The following is a 21,742-nucleotide window of genomic DNA, read 5'->3' on the forward strand; positions in this document are numbered from 1 at the left end:
GGCTCTGACACAATGGGCTGCCCTTGCATCAGAGTCTGTGGTTCAGTTGCCCTGAGGGGAATTCCATCTCCCACTCTGAATCCCCAATCTTTTCCTCTAAAGATCATAGACTCATGACACCAGGTGAGGCAAGAACAGCAAGACACACATCTTTTGAAGAAGCATGCTGATATAACCACGTGGAATGGGGCTTCACAATGAGAACTGAGATGGGGAGAACTGTACCAGCAACTAAAAAATGTATATATGGGCCCCCATTGAGTTTACTTGCACAGAAGAGTGTTTAGACCTGAGATGTTAAACTCTGTCCTTTTTTTTATGAATCAGAGGGTTCTAGGCACATCTAGACTCATTATCTCAGGCTACACACAGGTGATATGCTTGCAGTGTTTTATGTTCTGTCTCAAACTGTACTATGTAAGAAGGGCTCCTGATTACCCAGGGCAGGGTGGTCCAACTTTTCATCTCAAGTGGGCTGCAATAGCACATCAACATGGAACCTGTGGGTCACACACTACCATGTCATGCGGGGGGAGTGAGGCCAAAAATGTGGTGCTTCCTGCAGCCGTCTTGCTGCCTTCCCAAAGCTGAATGAGTGAGTCACTGGGCTTTGGGAAGGAGGTGCTAGGCTGTCGTATAGTCCTAGAGACCTCATATCTTCTTCCCAAACTGGACAAGTGCTAACTAGGCTTTGGGAAGGAGCCTCTACGACCCTGTCAGAGCCCTCATGCCTCCTTTCCAAAGCCCATCACCTTGCTTACTTGGCTTTAGGAAGGCAGCACGAGGGCGGTGGGGTGGCAGTGGCAGCGGTGAAATCAAATGTTGCTGAGGGCCACCAAAAATGGCCTTAGGGCCGCATATGGTCCTTGGACTGTGTGTTGGGCCGCCCTGATCTAGGGTGTCTCTTACCCAAGTAAGCCCTGTGGGTTAATGGCTTGATCATGCAAACCTCCATTAGAATGGTTTCCAGAGCCACAGTTCAGTTCATCTCACGCCACACGGGTACATTATCTGCAAGCCTGGCATATCATTTTGCATGAGCAAGTCCTTGCCATAAATCTTCTTCCATAGTTCATCAGAATGTGATGTCCTTGTCAAATTCTCATTTAGCTCATTTTGTCTGCCTACCCACCACTTTCAGTTAGCTCTGTTGTCCCTTATTCCCTTGCGAATGCTTGCAGCATTACTGAGTCAATGGGGCTGAACCCTAATGAAGGCTTTTGTTGTTATATTGCAAATATTTGCAAATCTAATAATTCGGCAGCGTGATGGTTGTCATTATATAATCTTTCCTGTATGATAGATTACAATATAATAAACACCACGCTGCAGAAATAAGGACCTTTGTGTCCTGAGGTTACTTCGCTACCTGTAAAATGTTTTCAGAGAAAATGTTCTCTCATTCCTGCACTCCTTTTACATCGCATGTAAAGGAGACGTTTTATGGATTCGAGTCACGTAGCTCACTGTGGATGAAGGAATTTGGGCATGGGAATTTTGACAGATAAATGATGTTGTGCTGTTTGGCGCAGGAGGAGGGAAGGGGGAAGTAATACTGTCAACAGCAGAGCAATCGCTTCTCGCTTATGCTGATTGAGGCCTCAGGTGGACCTTTGTTTCTGATGCATTAAGGTATTGGGCACGAGTCACACATCACAACATAGCCCAACTTAACAATTAATTGGGATTGAAAGAGAACCTTGTGTGCGGGTGCCTAATGTATCTAAGTGTACAGTTGTTTTTGTTTTATTCTCTATAAACATGGGTGTTGCTTGAGACTGGGGCAACCCAGACAGATGGGCAGCATATAAATAAATTATTATTACTATTGAGAGGGTTTGCCAGGTAAAATGTCAGTGAACTGTTCCTTCTCCCTGTCCAAACATCTTATCCACATAAACATTTTCTCACAATGCAGTCCAGTTCCCCAACTAGTGAAGTTTCTGAAATTTATTTATAGGGTGAGACAAGGAGATAAGAAGGTCCATATATTGCAGGGATCCCAGGCACAGAAATGCATTTGCATCTTTCCCCAGAGGGTCCACCAGGGGAGGCTGGGCCTTCTAGATTAGGGGTGGGAGGTGCTCACACCACAATTGTATCCCCAGGCCCAAAACTGTGCATTTGTCCATAAGACTGAATGGTAGCTATTCAGCTACACGTGAGGAAGTAAATCAACCAGAACACCACTGGGAGGGAACAGCTATGCTTAGCCTTTTTACTGTGATCTAGATATATTTTATTCCTGTGACAAATAATAATATAGGTCAGGCGTGGCCAACTCCCAAGAGACTGCGATCTACTCACAGAGTTAAAAACTGGCAATGATTGGGGTTCAGGTCAAAGTTGTTGAGCTTTCTTTAGGGAGGAGGAAAGCCCCATTTTTGGGGGGTGCAGGGCAAAAATGTTGAGCTTTTTTTAGGGGAGACAAAGTTGTAGAGCTTCTTTGGGGGGAACCAGTGATCTACCACAGACGTTCAGTGATCTACCGGTAGATCACGATCTACCTGTTGGACGTGCCTGATATGCCGGTAGATGATCCAATACTCAGTAGGAGGCTTTAGATTGGTGCATTAAGGCCCCTAGTCTTGTTGATTGGAGGCCATTACCTTTGTCTCAGTGGCAGGTGTGGCCCATCCCGTTTTGCTGGCTGAGGTAAAATGGGAAATTGCCTCCCCCTGCCCCCCCAGCCTTGCTTTCCAAGGTTGCACGGGAAGCTGCCACACAACCCCAGTAGTGGCGGCAGGGGCATATGGGGTACCCAGAGGACACTGCCCCTTGAGGTTCTGCCACCCAAGATGGCTGTTTCAGTCCGCCTCATGGGTTGGCCAGCGCTGCTCAGTGGAAACACTTAACTTATATGTAAGTAGTGAGGATGAATTGGTGACATTGTGATAGGATGGGAAAATCCTGCTCTGTACCCAAGAGTCTGTTAAAGTTCTGTGTCAGTGATAGTGTATTCTATTTTGATGTTTCCTTCCCAGCAGCTCCGTGAGCCAGCTTAGGAATAGCAGACTAGTTCAATAGTAATGCCAAACCATTGTTTGGTTCTGCGTGAAGGATCCTTCTCCTTACACACCATCATTTTCCCCCTCACCTTCCTTCTTGGTTTGAGGCAAAACATAACTGGAAATTAGAAGCAAATACAGGTTAATTCTGGTTTGCATTCTGGTGAGCATAACCCATAGTGTGTTGGCATGAATAAAATGACAAACTATGTTTTTCCTCAAACCAAGAAAGAAGAGGGAATTTCAGAGCATGCAGTGAGGAGCGGAAAGTGTGAGAATGCGGGTCCTTGTAGCTTATTCATTTATGTGGCATCCAGCCATGATTTGGTGTAACATTGGAACCAGCCCAGTGGCTGGCCTAAGGCTGCCCAATGAGTTTCATGGCTGAGTAGGGATCTGAATCTGGGTCTTCCACATTCAAGAGCTTTGTTGTAACACACAGGAGCCACCTTAGAAATGAATAATTCTTCAAAATGAGATTTCATGGCTCACAGAATCGCAGGCGCTCAGATTCTGGACCCCTTTGCTAATTGTCAGAGTGTTTGGACAGACCAGCCTCTTTACTCACTGTTGCTTTGCCTTCTGGGATTGTGGCTGCTCAGTTTGTAACGGCAGGAAGTTCACCAGGAATCCCTTTTCTTTTGAAATCAAAATAGTACAAAGGGATGGTGTGTGAACAGGAGTAGGTAAGTAAAAACATGATTGATCCTTTCTGGTGGCTAGTACCACTTTCTGTTTCAGCTCAGTTCTTTACCACAGTAAAGGGACAGTTCACTAATATTCTGCTTCAATTTATAGTTGCCACTTTCCCTTTCCTTCCTCCTCCCCCATCCCTTACCACTCCCACTGAGGATTTCTTTTAGGGTTGTGTGTGTGTAAAGCAGCCGTATGAGAGGAATAAAATAATTTTGAAGAGAATTATATGGCGAGAATTTTGACAATGAGTGGAAGATTGTAATTACTCTCTTCCATTAGACTCAGTGGCTTTGGACAGATAAGCTGTATTGAAACGTGTGACCAGGGCATGGGATCATGGATTGTCTTTCACTGTTGTCATGGCGACAGTGATGCAGGTGGCCTATAACTGCCTGGCTGTCAGATCTTATACATCAAACTGGTGCTAAGTGAAAATATGTTAGAGGCATTGAGGGGAGGGGGGGATTGCCAGCAGTGTTTGTCGGATCAGGTGGAAGAAAGCTAGCTTCTCTTAAGAAAAGTGTGTGTGTGTGTGTGTGTGTGTGTGTGTGTAAGAGAAAGAGAGAGAGAGAGAGAGCGCAAGCTTTAGGTGGCTTAGAAATAGTTCTTAAGAGAGATCTTTCTTCATAAGGGCAGAAATGGCTTTTAAAAAGTGGGTATAAGACACTACCAAATATATGCATCGTGTATATGTGTAATTATTAGACCCTTTCTAAAAGTTTGGATGATACAATTATATGGAAGGCAACATAGGAAAATACATTCCAGCTGCCAGCACTATCAATTCACCCACCCTCAAAGGTTCACGGCAGTTTTTTAAAATATAGTTCTGATGAACACTAGATGGTTGTAGGTAGACCTGGGCATGGAGACCCTGCTAAGACATAACTGGCAGGGTTTGGGAGGGAACCAGGTTGAATATAGATGATTAAAAGTAAATTTCAGAGACTCGTACTAGGTGCATAACCTCAGTTATGATTCTTAAATGTTTCTTAAAAGCAATACTTTTAGTTACTCATTAGCAGTAATCTTATAAAGGCACTTTTTAGCCTACAAAGTGTTGTACAGCAATTATAACATTCCTCCTCACAACAGTCTTGAGGTAAATGGTTGTAATCCCCATTTTAGTTTACTTATCTGAGCGAGAGAGACAGTGGCTGAGTAGAAACTACCCCTTTCACACACACCCAGTCCAAGGACAGCATTTTGCCATTACTCATCCTTACCAGTTCAGTCAGCTAAAGGGTAATGTTTTGTTATCAAACATTTGCCTGGAAGGTCCATTCTTCTGATGGTAGCTCTCAGAGTTATGCTCATCATGCTGTGCTAGTTGTGTGAAGCAGCTTACACAGATCAGTGATCATGGACTCAACTTATTATAAAATAATGCAGTACTACTCATTTAAGGCACCCTTATAGCTTACTAGCAGCCTTATGCCCTGTGTTGCTTGGGAATTCCAAGAAACCAAAAAAGTGCAGTTTTGAAAGGTTCAGTCTGCCATCTTGATTCAAAATGGTGTCTAATCATATCCAAACACAGATGAAACTTCCTTTATCTCAGGAAACATCATGCAAAATTTAGTTACAGTGTTTTTAGAGATGTCCAAATGCATAGAGAACAGGTAACTTTCCAAAATACATAGAAGACCTCCTCTACCAGTCTATAATTTTGAAATACTGAGGTGGGTGTTTCGGACAGTGAAAGTGTGATCAGTTCCTTCATATTCCACTGTTTCCCTATTGATTGGTACTGGAGGCATTGTGACTGCTCCTTAGTTTTTGTTTCAGGCTGGTACCCCTTTGGGTTCTCCTTTTGAACCTTAAAACATAATTTGGATTCATTCTGTTCTCTTCCTTTGATCTGCCATTCCTTAGACCAAGGACATGAAACTTCCACTTGAACTGTAATTATTGTTTTATCCTGCCCTAGTTTTCCTACGTAAATACAGCAATGGAAGTGGGAGGCTAGGACAGCCTGCTTACACCCTTACTTGCACAACTGGCTTTCATGTTTCCCCACAAATACCATCCCCTGATTCTCACAATAGCTAATATAGGTTAACTATCAAATTTGGTGACAAAGAGTCTACCTATAGACCAATCTTTATGTACCCTGTGAGGTAAGGATTACTAACTTGCCTCTTAAGATCTTCTAATGAACCCTAAGTTCTGCTTGTGGACCTGTTAACAGTTTTACTTTTCTTGACAAAGGCTCATAATGAGAATATTAGGTAGCTTTAGTCTTCATAAGTGTTCCATCTCCATCGTGCATTTCCGAGATTTTCACTAAATGATTTGGTACAGACTTCTGTAATTTTGCTAAAATTGAGGCTTCTTGGTTCACTTGTTTCAACCCTGACGTTTTGTGAACTACTGTATTACGATTTATAAAAATAATGATAGATGTAACCATAACTGTAGCCTAGTGTAGGAAACATATTATACTGTTAGACTGACCCTCCCTGGGTATATACCCTTTGGCCACCCCCACCCTGAATACCCTTTTCTGGTGGGTCTAATAGGCTCTGAAGAAGAAGGAAAGCCACCTCTGCTTAACCCTCAAAGCTAAAATGAGCATTTCCTCAGCCAGGTTAAACTGTCCAGTTTGGGAAGGTCTGTTCTCATCATGCCTTGCACTGCATTTTTAGGGAGCTCAGGAAATTGTTCCTGTTCTCCCATCAACTGATTGGGAAGAAGTGGTAATTGCAGAATTGCTTCTGGAAGCATGCCAAAAGAAATGTGCAGAAGGGTATTCTTTAAATCCAGCCCTTCATCTTTCTACAAATGCACATCTTGCTAGTGGTTTGCACTTTCTTGCTTTCAGGTTACTCCCTGTCCCCTTAAATTTAGTCACTGGTGCAATTAGATAAATTTAGTCTGCACTCACTGGTCTTAAGGCAGACCCCTCTTTAGATGTTGCACATTACTTCAATTACGTCACCATGTGGTAAGCCAGCCCTGCTGTGTTTAGGGACACCCCCACCCACCTGCTCTTTCCGCTGAGAGGGATCCTGGAGTTCTGCCCTGACATCCTGCGCCGACTGATGTTTAGTACCACAAGATGAGAGTATCCTGCAAACAGAGAGTTCACAGTGCTCCTTTTGTGGTCGGTTCTGTGTCAGGCTTCTTCCCTGGAACGTTCTGTGACTTCACAGAAGCAGGGAAAGAGCCGTCACCTGCTTTCTCTCTGGCCTCCTCTCATGATTCCCTTCTTTCCTTAGCCTATTCTCACATCACCCAGGGGCCTCTTGGTTCCTCGCTTTCCAACCATCTGCCAAGAACTGGCAGGATGACTGGGAGGAGGAAGAGAATCCTGGGGAGGGAAGTTGCTGAGACTGGGACACACTGGGTCAAGCAGGGTGTGGGGAAGGAAGTACTTGCAGGGTGATAGAGCATGGGGAGGGGGATGAAGGTCAGTGCACAGAAACCAGAGCAGCAGGACCCAGCACAGCAGGCTCTGAGGTATAGCGAACGGTGGGAGTGGAGCTGTAGCAGGCAAGGGCCCACAGCCCAGCTTCCTGGCTGGCCAGGTGGGACTCGCTAGCTCTGGGAGGAAGGGTGTGATTCCTCAGCTGGAGTAGGCTTGGAGCAGGTGAGGATCATATGCCTCGTCAAGCCCAGATGCTGCAATCAGAATGCAGAGTACAGAAAGAAAGCAGAGCTGAGGTGCTGTGTCTGCTCAACTGCCCATGTTGAGGGACATTGGCATCTACGTTCCTAGACTTCTAAAGGACTGTCCTTTGGGTTTGACTCTGGACTGTATTCTGACTGGCGGACTTCAGACTTGTCTACTTTGAGTGACCCTCGACTGCATTTCCTGACCTTTGGACTTTGGTTGTGTGGACTGACTCTCAAATGTTAGACTTTGGATTTGACATACTGACTTTCTGCCAGGTAGGCCGGGGGTTCATTTTCTTCTTGTTTCTGTCGTGGCTCTTTTCAAGTGTGATGTTTTCTGGTTTTGTTTTCAAGTACCCCTTGTGAGGCAAATTGGCAATGGGAATACTCTTTGTTGCATTTGTAGACTGTGATTCTCATGCTTGAGTTTCGGTGCATATATTTGTGCTTTTTGTATTTCAAAGGTAAGACGGCTTGTGTCACTGTGATGCAGAGATCTCTATGCTCAGCTTCTAAGCAGTTAAAATGGCACAGTTATTCAGCCCTTAGAACCATTTTCTTACCACAGGATCGTTTAGCTGGTAAAGACACATTCTGTTTCTGGCATGTGGCAGATCGATGCTCTTTGGATGTTAATGGCTGTAGGAACCAGAGGGGCTGTTGCCTGAACAAAGTTATTACCTCATTATCCATGGCACAGGGTTAGTTGTAAGGTTTAACCATCTGTTCTCATGCAGAGTGGGGTGGGGGGAGGAGATGGACAATACCAATAACATATTTCAAAGTGATACAGCTTCCCAGCCAAGGTTGCAGTTCACAGCATAATCACAGACCTCCACAGTTTTGTGCATTTGCGTTGCTGGGGTCGGCCTCTACCGTCTGCAGATCACGCTTCCAGCTTAGCCTTTTGTTAGTTTTCTCTTGTAGTGCTTTGTCAGGTAGGACCTATTCTGTGTTTGTAGGCTGCTAGGAAAGTGTAAGGTGGTCTGTGTCTCATAAACATTTTTACCCATAAAAACAAAATAGCTAGAGAGAATGGAAAGGAAAGGAGCTAAATTTGCACTGCGCTCTCCTTTTTTTTTTTGTCCACAATGTTAGCTTATAAGTGCTAATTAATTGGTAAACATTCAGTTAAACATTAACACTGGTAAAGAGCTTTTGTAATGACAGATGCAGTTGCAGCACAATTGTTAACAAGCCATTTTAAAAAGCCAATATTGGAATTATTTTGTTTAAAAGCTGTATCTTAGGCTGGGGGGACGGACACCTTGCGTGCTTTTATTATTTTGGGTAAGGTCTTGGTTTTTTTCAATATTTGAATGAAAATATTTGTGTTTTTGCCAGAGGTTGATGCGTCCTCCAATTTTTTTTCATTGCATCAACTGTACATATTGTGTTCCTGTAATTGGCTGCCTGTAGCTCCTTGCAGGAGAGCAAAAGCTGCTGTTAGTGTCTGCCTCAGACAATCCAATAGTGCATAATGGGAAGGGGGAGGCTTCCTGTTACAATAAAGTCAGCTACCGTCAGGATGCATGTCTCCCTTGGAAGAGTTGTCTGTATTTGCATGTGGGTGGTTTCCTGCCACACTAGAAATTGATTCAAGTACATGACTGTGGATGCTCTCTCCATATTTCCTTACTTTCCTCTTTCTAGCTTGTTTACAAATATTTAATTGTAAGGTTTATCACCATGTAATTTATTTTTTAAATCAAGTTTTCCGTATCTATACCTGACACTTTATCCATGCATGGCGCTTTATAGGAACAAAGTGTATGTAGAACTTTTGTATATACAGTTGTACCTTGGGTTACAGACGCTTCAGGCTACAGACTCTGCTAACCCAGAAATAGTACCTCAGGTTAAGAACTTTGCTTCAGGATGAGAACAGAAATCGTGCAGCGGTGGTGTGGCGGCAGCTGGAGGTCCCATTAGCTAAAGTGGTACCTCAGGTTAAGAACGGACCTCCAGAACAAATAAAGTTCTTAACCTGAGGTACCACTGTAGCATGTTAATAACTGATTGCCTGTTAGCTCTGGGTTACAGAGGGATAGTGAAGGCTGGAAGGAGAGAACCTCGGAAAGGCTTAAAGGTTACAGCTGTATGCAAATGGCCTCTTGTAACTGTCCATCCTGTTTGTGGGCAGCAGAACATTTCACCTAGTTTCTCAGGATGTGGAACTAGCAGTGGTAGTAGCGCAGTTTATTTGTTCCTAAAGTTTTGATATTTTGCTGCCACTGCAAATGGCGGTGGCAGTAACTGTGTTAGCAGCCTGGACGCCATTTTGCATTCTCCACAATGCCCCCGAGAGAAAGTTCTGCAAATAGATCATTTGGGGGGAGGGAGGGGTAAGCAGTGAGAGAAGGAAAAATCGCAGAAGAAAGTCTTCTGAAAAAAATCAGCTCAACTTTACTAGGGATGAGAGAGAAGATATTGGAAAAGCAAGGTGAGTGGAAAATTGTGAGTCAGGGAGCGTAAAGGGTTAGTAGACTTCCCAAATATTGGATAGCCAGTTAGATTTTTGGATGCAGGTCTTTAGTCATTATATCATATGGGACACTTATTGGCTCCAAATTACCAAATGTAACATAAAATTAATTGACTTGTGGAGGGAGCAAGTTCTGTTTCCAAAACTTAAAATATAGCGTCACAGGAGTTTATCAGAATTCTTCTCTCGATAGCCTTGGTGAGAGAATTCCATTAAACAAAAAAGCAGTTTCTTTCCCATTGATGCAACACCTCAATATTGGCAGAGGACCCCGAGGTTTTATAACACACACATACTATTTCTCTAACACTGGGGTTAGACTGCAACTCATCCTTGACTGTTGGCCATGCTGGCTGGGGCTGGTGGGAGGTGGCACAACAATATGTTGAGGGCCACAGGCTTTCCACCACTGCTGTAGCGAGAATAGTGCGGGTTCTGGGTCAGTGAAATACTTGTATCGCTCTTCAGCTTGAGAAATTATTTTTTATTTCCTAAAAATAGTCCAACAACATATGAGGGCTCCAGATTGGGGAAGATGTCTGTAGCAACACATTTCAACAAAATATCTATAAAAAGTTCCAAGCCCTTCACTATGCTTCGTGTATGCTCCCCATAGTGCAGGTTAGCTGGGTTGCATCTGTGATAAAATAGCTTATTGACACTTTCCACCTGACAAGCCCCCTCTTTCTGCAGAATTGCCAGATAGAGTTGAGCCACCGGATGCAAGTTCCCAGGTTTCTAGTTTTAAGGGCATATATATTTAATTTGGTCACCTCTTGTATGTTCAGCTGAACTCCATTGCTAACATCTACTTATTTCATGGTCTCTGAGGCAGAGCAGAGTTCAGTGTGATCTTGCCAGCTTCAGTTCATTTTGTATGAAAGGCACTACTCCTGCAGTCTTTCCTCTGCCAAAGATGGCTCCTTGTGACTGTATCCTTTGGCATACTGCTCTTCATTATCAGCATGACATTCCTAGGTAAGAGCAGGGCTTAGATCCCAAGAGCCAGTGATCATTCAGCAAAACAACATTCAGCATGAAACAAAACAATGATATAATACTCCAAGCTGACTGGGAGATAGTGAAGACAGCTGTGCAGACTGCAAACTTGTACTTGCCTGTTCCACAACCATACTTTGTGAATATAAAATATTATCCTATCTATCATATTGTAGGGGGCTCACACAATTGCTCTTCTTATCTCTATTCTGTTGTGACAAGGAAGAGGGTATGTGTGGCGGGCTTCAGACAGTGCTAGAAACGAGCCAGACATCACACGGGTTTTGTGACTGGTGTGCGTCCAGTTGTGACCATGTGGAGATCCCTAGATGCCAGGATGGTGACTGACATCTCCACTTGGCTGGCCCCTCCAGCTTTCTTAAGCAGCTAAGTGGGAAGCTTATTTATTGCATTTATATCCCATTGGGACCCCAGTGATTCCTGTAGCTTAGTGTCTAAACAACATTTATCAATCACTCATTGGCTGAAAACACTGGCAGGTGGGAGTAGCTAACTTGACTCATTTCACAGAAATCACTTAGATCAGAACCTGCACACTTTGCTTCATAACTTTCAGGAATGCTAGAGACATACCTTGAATTTTCATTCTTTTTTTTTTTAAAGAGTCTGGGCCCACTGCCTGGGGTTTTCACTGTAGGCATCTGTGGGCGCCATGGGTTGGCAACCCTCTCATTTCTTGAGGGGGCATTGAGAGGGCAAGAATGGCCATTTTTTATTCTTCCTAGTATCCTCACAACAACTCTGTAACATAGGCTGTGGTGATTTGCCTCAGGACAACCATTAAGTGTCATAACCAAGTGGGCATTTAAACCTTCATTTCCCATACCTAAACACACTACTGAACTAATTGTACTCCCTACAAAGTAGGACAATTCACCCACCATTTTCTCTCCCTCCCACCACAGCAACCCGCACAATCAAGAGGAAGTGGTACATGTGCCCCACAAAACAACCACCAGCAGAGTGAACAGCTCCAGATGATTAAGCCAGTGAGTTACGTGGCAGGCCATTTTCTTGCTGCCATTTTCTGTTTTGTTGCATTAGGAACCCAGCACCCCAGCTCAGCCTTATAGACCTAAATCCACAGTGGTTATTCCGGCATATTCATGTATGAATCATGCCCATAAGTGTGTCTGTGACGTGTTCTATATGCTTAAACAGAAGCTAGCTTGGTATGGTGCCCTTTGTGCTGCCTCTGCTCTGCTTTATGTGTTCTGGGAAAAGCGAAGCAGTGTGACCAGTTTGGACTGAGGCGTATTAACAAAAACAGCATGATTGCTTGGAGTATTCTCAAGGCTGCCTGTGCTGTTTTTGGCTGCAGCCCATGTTATGTCACTCTGTTACTGTCATAACCTCTGAAGGTCAGCAAATTCACCTAGCATGATTCCTGCATTCTTTCTCCCTCCCATCTTCATTCCAGGCTCTTGTTCAAGCTGCTTAGGTCTTTTTTCTTTGTGCTCCTCACTTAGTAGGTCACGTTTCTGCCTCATCTAGCTGTGCATTTCAGAGTAGCTGAGGTCGGGTTAGAAGTGAAATTGGGAAGTTTGTTTTTCAGGTTTTTGGTGTGTTTCTTTTAGAGAGACCGGCCGATCTGGATACACAGGCTCTGTGTCCTACTTGGAAGCATTAGTAATTTGCAGTTGCGAATATTATGGAAGCAGCTGTAGCTAACAATTGCTAGATGTTGCGATTCTCCTTTAGCTGGAATAGTCAGGGCAGCATGGTAAAGTCCAGGCCAGAGAGTTGTGGGTCTTGGAGCCATTTCTAATGGAAAGTGCCCTGAATATTGCTATTTTTGAATAGTACTAGGACTGAAAGCAAGTAATAATTTTCTAGTGTTTGCACTGCTCTACCCTCTCACGCCCTACCACAGACAAACATGCTACTCAGAGAGAGAAGCAATTAGATGTGCACATACATAACTTGTAGAAGCAAGTTCACCTATTCTTACACCTCAAGCACTCGGCATTTCCCTTCTGCCTGATGGAGGCAGCCGGCTTTTTGCAGACAGTGCCAGCGATGACAGTGCACTGTGTTGTTAGATTCTGGACTTGAGAACCAGCTGCTTGCTGGCCCCAGATTTTGGAAAAGGGGGGGGGGGATCACCAACAACTGGTGGCCAGGAGTGCTTTTTTACCCAGTTTGGGCTGGTGAGTCAGCTGTGCCTGTTTTTTTAGCGAAGGCGGATCTGACTGTGGTCATGTCAAGGCTGTGTTACTGCAACACCCTGTATGTGGGGCTGTCTTTGAAGACCATTAGAAACTTAAGCAGGTTCACAATACAGTTCTAGGATTTTTGAGCAGAGCCATCATTGTGGGCTTCCCATAGACATCTGGCTGCCCACTGTGGGCTATGGGATGCTGGACTAAATTGGCCTTTAGAGTGATCTAGTAGGGCTCTTTATATTATATCCTTTAAAAAGCATAAAGCTTCTATTTCTGCTTTTGGTATTCCTGGTGGAACAGCCCATTGGGTATGTTACCTTGGGACGGGAGTCTAGGACCATGAATTCATAGATTCTATGCTTGAACAAGATTTGCACATGACCTTTTTTCCTGTTAACTGTGACACTCTCTAAGAGGTAGGACTAAAATAGAAACAGGGTGGTCTGGAGAGATGTGACTGAGTGACTCTGTAACTTCGCCTGTGGGCAATCCAGAGTTTTGCCTGGGTCTTCATGACTCTCTAAAACAATATACTTGGTTGTGGGGGGAGGGGAGCTGATGGTTTGAATCTACGTTTTCCAATTTTAATAAAAAGCTGCAGGAAAAGATTGCTGTTTTGTACTGGCCTTCAGTTAACCTATTTTCACACACGACCTGCTTGCTTTTTTAGGCGTTATTATTTCTGGACACTTTGTGTCATGGTGTCATGGTTAATTGGGTGGGATCCCTCAATGGAATAGTACACACTTTGCATGCAGGTTCAATCCCTGGTATTTCCAGTTTAAAATGTCCAGGTAACAAGTGATGAGAGACACTCCCTAATGCCCGGGGAAACTGCTGTCAGTCACAGCTGGAAGGGACCACAAGGGTTATCTAGTCCAGCCCCCCCTGTAGTGTAGGAATATTTTGCCCAACATGGGACTTGAACCCACAACCCTGAGATTCAGAGTCTCACGCTCTACCCACTGAGCTAGGTGGACAAATTGTGTGACCTAGTATAAGACAGCTTCCTTTTTTTCTTTCTTATTTAGAACAAGTGGATGTGGCACAAGGAAGGGAACTGTAGTCATCCACGTTTTTCTATCAGATTTTTCTTTTAGAGATTTTTTTTGTTGGATTTTGTATCTGCACAGTCAGTTGAGCGTAACACTTTTCTGCGATTGCATCAAGCTGATGCAAGACCAGTTTCCAGTCGTATTTTCTGTAGGGAAGGGTAGCATTTTATTTTGCTCTTCATCAGTGTTTTGCAAATATTCCACTTGTGCTTAATAATACCTGTATCTCGGAATGAATTGTCCTAATCGTTAATGAACCAAGCCAAGGAAATGGACCTGATCCCATTAAATTGGATGGTTCTGTATAGCATCTGGTTCATGTTGACTGCAGAAATTGGATAGCCAATTTGTGTTTTTTTTGTAACAGAGAAAAATACATTGACATGCCACTAGTATAGGTAGGTGCCTCCCTTCCCTTTGGTTTGCTGCTGCTAGACCACATGGTGATGGAATGTCATTGTGAGCTTGCTGATAGATGCAGGAGAAGATTAATGTTCCTTCTGTCAACTAGGTAAAAGAAGAATCTGGTCCCTAAACACTAAATATTGTGAATCATCTGGGCTGTTTACAGAGATGTCTGGAATTTGGCAGTAAATTTTAGCTGTGTGCTACCTTGTGAATGCAGAAGCTTTAAGAGCAGTGTTCCAGGTTATATTTGTGCCTAGTGGGCTAGCGTGAATTTCAGCTTGCACATTTAAAAGTACAAAGCAAACAAAATCTTACATTTAAATTACTTAAATAAAAAGAGAAATAGGCTCATGTAACTAAAAAAAAAAAGGGCTATTTATACTATATTCATGTATGGTGGGAGCCAATTTAAATGTTGAATGACAATACACAAAGAGGAATGAAAGCACTGTCCTATCATAAATTGCTCCCCAAGTTTGTGGGGTTTCCTATATCCAAGCAGCATACTGTATAAATTTTATGAAATAAATAAGCATGAGCCTGTGTAGAAGTTAGTGTTTTGGACTTGGGCAGAGGAGACACTTGGCCATGAAATTCATTGAGTGACCATGGCAGGTCACTCCCTCTCAGCCCAACATATTTCATGGGGTTGTTGAGACACGACATTGTCTTGTACACTACCCTGAGCTCATTGTAAAGAAGATATGAGCATAATGTAATGTGAATATGCAGTCCATCATTTTATTTTTATTTGAGAACAGTTTTCAACTACTTCAGTCTTCCAGGGCAATCTTATGCATGCCTACTTGGAAGTAAATCCCACTGATTTCAGTGGGTTTTACTACCATGAAAATGTGCCTTGGATTTGTAGCCTTAGATGATTTTCCATTGGCTTCAGCAGGTTTACAGCTAAACTTAACCTGTATTGCTTCATTCCGCCACAAATTTGACTGCCGTTTTGTCCATCAACCCCAGAGACTGCCTGAAAGGAAGCTGGAGGCACAACAAAGGCAAATTCATTTCTAGAGAGCAAACCTCTGTCCCCCAATCACAAAATTGTTGTCTGAATCAAACCCAAATAACCAGTTGCTGCGCTTCCATTTCCTGTTCTGCTGTTGCCTCTGCCCTGGCTCCTGATGGTACACATTGAAATGCAAATGACAGCAGTAATTGGCTGAGAGATAAACCACAATGAGTGACTGAGCCATGCAGCAGGGAGTTAAGTGGCTAAGTGACAATTATTGCGCTGCATCCTCCAGGATCATGAGCAGCAGCACCGTTTGTTCTGGGATTTAAAGGAACTGTAACACTTTAATTGGAGGGCTTTTTTTAAATTATTTGGTTAACGGGGCTCACATAGTTTCTCCTCTAGTTCAGCTTTAGCATGAAGTAGGGTTGGGAAAAGGGCTTTTGCTTTCCATGGTTTTATTCTTAAGTCTTATACTTGTTTATCGTATTTTTCTTTTTTTTATTAGGTATTTTCATGTTTTTAAAACACATTGCAGTGCTTCTGGGTGGGCAGAAGGGAAGTAGATGGAGAAAGTTGGTAATTAACACAGAAACTAAAGGTGACGTCCAATTAAGTCATATTTGGAGTAGGCCCACTGAAAGCAGTGGATTTTCTTGGTTTCGGTGGATATACTCAGAGTATGAGTAACATTAGACATCTCCCTAAGGCTGTATGTTTTGAATGACTGTTCAGCTGAAGGAACACTGGCAGTAGCAAGTTAAAATGGAATCTTGCCGTGGCGTTTTAAATGAACAGTTTTGGGCGATGCAGATTGCAGGCGTGGCCCCATTTTCCCCACCCCTGACCATTCCATTTGTGTTGGGGCCTGCAGCAGGATGTTTGTGTTTGCTTTAAAAGTACTTATGCCCCACTCTTTAACCAAAAAGAGTCCTGGGAGCTTTTTAAAAAAACCAGTAAGAGCATCCATGCCTACCATAGGCATGTGCCCCACTGGAATTTTACTTACAAGGGAACAAGACCCTTGAACTAAACCCCTGCTCTGAGTACTTGTTTCTAAAGTTATTTTAATAAGACCGTACTCTGCTTCTCTGCAGTTTCCTGGGGGCCTGAAGATTACACACATTCCCTTCCCAACATTCCCTGAACTCTTGCCCACATTGGGGTTTGTCTGCCTCAATGGCAAACTCTCTTATCATCTCCACAATATGCACAGAGCCCAGTCCATGTTCTTCTAGCCCAGGGGTAAGCACACTAAGGCCCGGGGGCCGGATCTGGCCCAATTGCCTTCTCAATCCGGCCCGTGGACGGTCTGGGAATCAGCGTGTTTTTACATGAGTATAATGTGTGCTTTTATTTAAAATGCATCTCTGGGTTATTTGTGGGGCATAGGAATTTGTTCTTTTTTTAAATAAAATAAAAAATAGTCCGGGCCCCCACAAGGTCTGAGGGATAGTGGACCGGCCCACAGCTGAAAAAGGTTGGTGACCCCTGTTCTAGCCAGTCTAGCACACCAGAAACTGGAGCCATTCCAAGCCCAGGTTTTGCTTAGGACTCAAGTTCTCACTTCCTGCCTGACAGCCATGAAAGGTTTTGGTAGGCCTTGCTTTGAGTCCTGATGCCAAAGTTGTTTTAATAAAACCACACTCTGCTTAGACTTCTTTTATCTGCAGTGGAGTCTGGTCCATTAGGATAAATGAGGCCCTGCCCCACCAAACTCCGTCTGCCCCCAGTGAGCCCCCATCTGCCTGCCTTACTATCAGTTCATGGGGTGGCACTGACTGTCGGTGTCGTCCTCTTTAATCTAAGACCACATTCATAGATTTAAAGTAGTATGATGCCACTTCAAATAGTTGTGGTTTCCCCCCAAAGATTTCTGGGAGCTGTAGTTTGTTAAGAGCATTGAGAGTTGGTAGAAGACCCCTGTTCTTCTCACAGAACTTCAATTCCCAGAGTTCCCTATGAAGAGGGATTGTTAAATCACTAGAGAATTGTAGCTCTGGAAGAGGAATAGAGTGCCTTAACTAACAAGAGCTCCCAGAATTCTCTGGGGGAAGCCATTACTGTTTAGTAGAATCATAGCGCTTAGAAAGTATGGTGTGAATGTAACCTGAGCGTTGCCCATGTTGAACTCAATATGAAAAAGTATGGCAACAAAAGCAGAATTAGTTGGCTCGGCCTGTCATTGACTTTGGCTCCCCCTACTGTTAGTCTCCCTGCCTTCCTCCCTACCAGTAACAAACTTAGTTGGTCTCTAAGGTGCTACTGGAAAGAATTTTTTAAAATTTTGTTTAGTCACCACCGTATTTAGCACTCTCTGGTACTGCTAAATCACTGCTTAGTAGTGACAATGATGCTATAAAGATGTGCTCTTATTTGTAAACTGAGTAAAGCACCCAACTTGGAGAATGCTTCAGGAAATAAAACCGGTAATTTTTATGCTGATGCAATGACGGTTTCAGAATGTAGGAGACAACTGCATGTTTGAATGCTCTGGATGTTAGGGAGAAGGGTTCTGAAACTGTAACTTAGAGCTGGTGATTGAGCTGGTGTGTCTCCCCTATCGCCATCCTTTTTTCCTTTTGTGTCATGAATGAAAGGGCTGTCTTATTATGGATATTGTAATCCACTCCAGGAGCCTTTCTTGGCTAAAGAGCAAGGTAAAATGTTTTAAACAAACAAATAAACAATGGCTCTTCTTATTTGGGAGCTCTGTATGCACAGGGAATACTTTATGCTGAGGAAAATTAAAACTTGTGAGGAGGTCTGAATGAGGCTTCCCATATGTTCAATTCAGAATGTGGAATCGGAGGCCATTGTATTAATTATTAAACGCTAGCCTTTGGGGAGGAAACGTAGACCCAGATTCTGGCTGTGCATTTAACGCCACAGTGGCTGTGAAGTTCAGGAAGAAGAGCCTTTTAGGAGTCGGCAGGATTAGAGGGCTAGAATTGCTGTGTGGAACGGAGCAGTCAGAAAATTGATTGGGTGCAGCATAAAACAAAACATTAGGGCGTGATAATTCATAGCACTTGCACTGAGACAAGAAGAAGTTTATCTAGTTGATCCAGTAACCTGAAAGGGAAAAAATGTTTATATATAAAATTTGAGGGGAGAGGCTGCGTGATCTGTGGGATTCATTGCTACAGTGGATTGGGGCAGGGGTGGGGGGAGAGGTTTAGTCAAAGAGCCACAACAATATTTTATTTATGTTGTTCCTTAAAATATTTATGGCCTGCCCTTCATTTATATAGATCCCAGAGCAGGGTGTGCAATACATGATATAAACATAACAATAAAACAATCAGAATAGAATCTGCTAAAAACAAAACACACTGCAGCAGAGCTGGTCAAAGAGTAAAGCTCTTAAAATGCCTGCACCAATAGACAAGTCTTGACCAGGTGCCAAAGTGATAGCAATGTCAGCACCTGGCATACTGCTAATGGGAGGGCACCGCCACCAAGAAGGCCTTCTCTTGTATCACCACATAATGCACTTTCGCTAACAATGAGTTGTGGAAAAGAGTCAGCTCCCTTAGAAGATTTCAAGTCATGGTCAGGCTGGTAAAGGGTGAGGTGTTCCTTTGAGTATTTGACTCCTAAGCTATCTCGGTCTGTAGAAGCAAGTCCCTAACACTGAATTTGGCTCAGGAAACAAATAGGCAACCATTTTACACAATTTAACCAAATCTGGATATTAATAATAAAAAAGTAAAATAGTGCACATTTTTGTAAATGCAATATAAATGAATGCAGTCAGACAAGTCTGCTAGAGTTTGGCAGAAGAGAGGTGGGAATTCAGTCTGTTCTGAAAGTCTGCTGGGCACAGAGGTGGGGTTGAGTAGTGCATCCCTCTTCTGCCAATCCCTTCGATTGCCTACATGGAATTTAATGCATCCACCTGCATGATGGCTGTGTTTTGCCTCCATTGCTGAAATCTGTATGCTTTGAATACCAGTTTCTGGGAATTGCCAATGGAGAGAGGTTCTGTTTCACTCGCCTCCTGGCCTCTGTCTGGCCACTGAGAACAGGATGTTCTTATGCAGCTTCTTTTTCCATGTGGCTACCAGGCTAGCGCTTAGATACAAGCTGGGATAGTTGATCTCTGCTGTCTGCATTGTCTATTAAAAGGAAGAAGAGAAAATATTACCCCCAAAATGAAATAACCCTGTAAACATTAAAAATACTCTTCTAAAATGAAGCCACATCTTAAAGGACCAAAGGAAATTGGTGAACCACATTGACATTTGGGTCTTCAGCAAATCCTAATGCTCTACAAAAATATTTTATAGACTCGCTTTCTGTCTGTATACCATTTCTCAATCAGATCTGGATTCTCTGAATAGCACAGAATGTTTTAGAAATAGGTTTAGATGACCATGCACATAAACATTTACAGCATAATAGTCAATAATAATTTCACAGCATAGCCTACTGTCTAGGTATGGTTAAGACTCTCTGTGTAACCAGCAGTTCCTCCCTGTACAATTGGGGAAGATTGAAGCAGGCAAGATTTTGCTCATGCACAGTAAGACATAATGTATGACTTGCTGTGATGCGTGGACCTGGCCAATGCAACCCAAGAAATCAATATATTCTGTAGCTTTCCATTTTGTTTTGCATCTTCATCCAGCAAATTGTGTTAGACAGTTACACTGTGTCTTTAAAAAACAAAAGAAATTGTGTAAGTTAGCTGGGCTTGCACCATTGCCATTGATCTCACTTTTCACATTTAATGGTGCTGTTTGATTTGGAGAAATGTTTGGAGTGGAATGTTCAGTTCCTCTGCAGATAGAAGCCTGCTTGGGTGTGGGAAATGGAAGTAGCCATATTTTGGCTCCATTACAGAAGAACATTCAGTGATGATACACTTCAGTTATCAAGTCGGGGAGTGGGGAGTTCATAGATTCTTCCTGCTCCAGCTTCTGTACCTCAGTGTTTGGGTCTCATGAAGTGGTGCCTTGACTTCGAGTTTGCAAAATAATAATAATAATAAACTGGAATGAAATAAGATGGACTAGTGTTTGCTGTTTACTTAACCATTTCCAGACAGAACAATTATTGACATACTCGCCTTTCCTCATGTCCCTCTCCTCCCAGTGCCACATCTGCCTACCTTTAAAGGCAGTTGATTTGTTTTTAATGTACACAGAATGGGATAAGTAGGGAAGTGTGGTATTTTGTGCACTGAATTTGAAAGCTGCAGTTTTGCCCTTGGAAAAGGAGCTGCTTGGCTGAATCCCTCAATATTATGAAGTCAGTGTTTAGATTTGTAGGTGTATGTGTGTGTGGCTGTGTGTGTTCAGTTACTTCTTTCACCCTGGACTATCTGGAGTCTTCCCAATAGTTAAAGTTCATTGTATATAAGCACACAAACATGTTTCCTAGTGTTGGCTAAAAGTATTCTGAAAACCACTGAAATTAGGAATGGGTATAGGCTGCAGGGATGCGGGTGGTGCTGTGGGTTAAACCACAGAGCCTAGGGCTTGCCAATCAGAAGGTTGGCGGTTCAAATCCCCACGACGGGGTGAGCTCCCATTGCTTGGTCCCTGCTCCTGCCAACCTAGCAGTTCGAAAGCACATCAAAGTGCAAGTAGATAAATAGGTACTGCTCCGGCGGGAAGGTAAATGGCGTTTCCGTGTGCTGCTCTGGTTTCACCAGAAGTGGCTTAGTCATGCTGGCCACATGACCCGGAAGCTGTACGGCTCCCTTGGCCAGTAAAGCGAGATGAGCGCCGCAACCCCAGAGTCGTCTGCGACTGGACCTAATGGTCAGGGGTCCCTTTACCTTTACCTTTATAGGCTGCAGACTTAGACATTTCCAAAGGTGTGTATTTCACTAAAATCAGTTAGAGTTACTTCAATGTAATGTGTTTTGGATTTGATGGAATAGTTAAGTTGATAGGTTAAGATAAGTTGATAGATTAAGATAATACAAAGCTGAAGCAGATTTTTGGAGGGGCTGGGGATAAGCTTTGTCAGATATTTCAGCCTTTGACTCCAGATGAAACAAGGAAAATTAACTGAAAATTCAACATCATATGTATGTTGGGACTGGACAGAACTAAATGTCCCCCCAGGGGGGCATTTGAAGCATTTATATGCCTCTTCACTCATATTGTATTTCAAAGTGGTGTTGCTTTTCTTATGACATTTCATATTTAGATGCACATTGCGAAAATGGTGCATGAAGTCACCTGAAGGAAGCAGTGGTACTAAGACATTTTCATCACTAATTTTAAATTTACCCCCTGGCATTGCTGGATATTATTTTAGAGTTAAGCCAGTGTTATTGAGAGCAGAACCTACTCTGGAAACTT

General features: G+C 43.3%; 1 protein-coding gene across 4 annotated transcripts in view; it reads left to right on the forward strand.

Annotated features, from left to right (window-relative positions):
• The window catches only part of MAML3 (mastermind like transcriptional coactivator 3), a 266,582-nt gene that overhangs the window by 22,271 nt on the left and 222,569 nt on the right, over positions 1-21,742 (forward strand). The window contains exons 1-2 of one of the 4 annotated variants that reach the window (XM_081021875.1): positions 6,730-7,598; positions 11,733-11,816. The exons of 2 other annotated variants lie outside the window; for them this stretch is intronic. In XM_081021875.1, coding sequence (XP_080878001.1) covers positions 7,560-7,598; positions 11,733-11,816 — 123 coding nt within the window. In that variant the 5' untranslated portion in view covers positions 6,730-7,559. Of the gene's footprint in view, positions 1-6,729; positions 7,599-11,732; positions 11,817-21,742 lie in introns of those variants that run through there. One more of the 4 variants, XM_081021876.1, reaches the window with a different exon arrangement.

This window comes from Podarcis pityusensis, assembly GCF_964106645.2.
Source record: "Podarcis pityusensis genome assembly, chromosome: 9".
Taxonomy (NCBI): Eukaryota; Metazoa; Chordata; class Lepidosauria; order Squamata; family Lacertidae; genus Podarcis; species Podarcis pityusensis.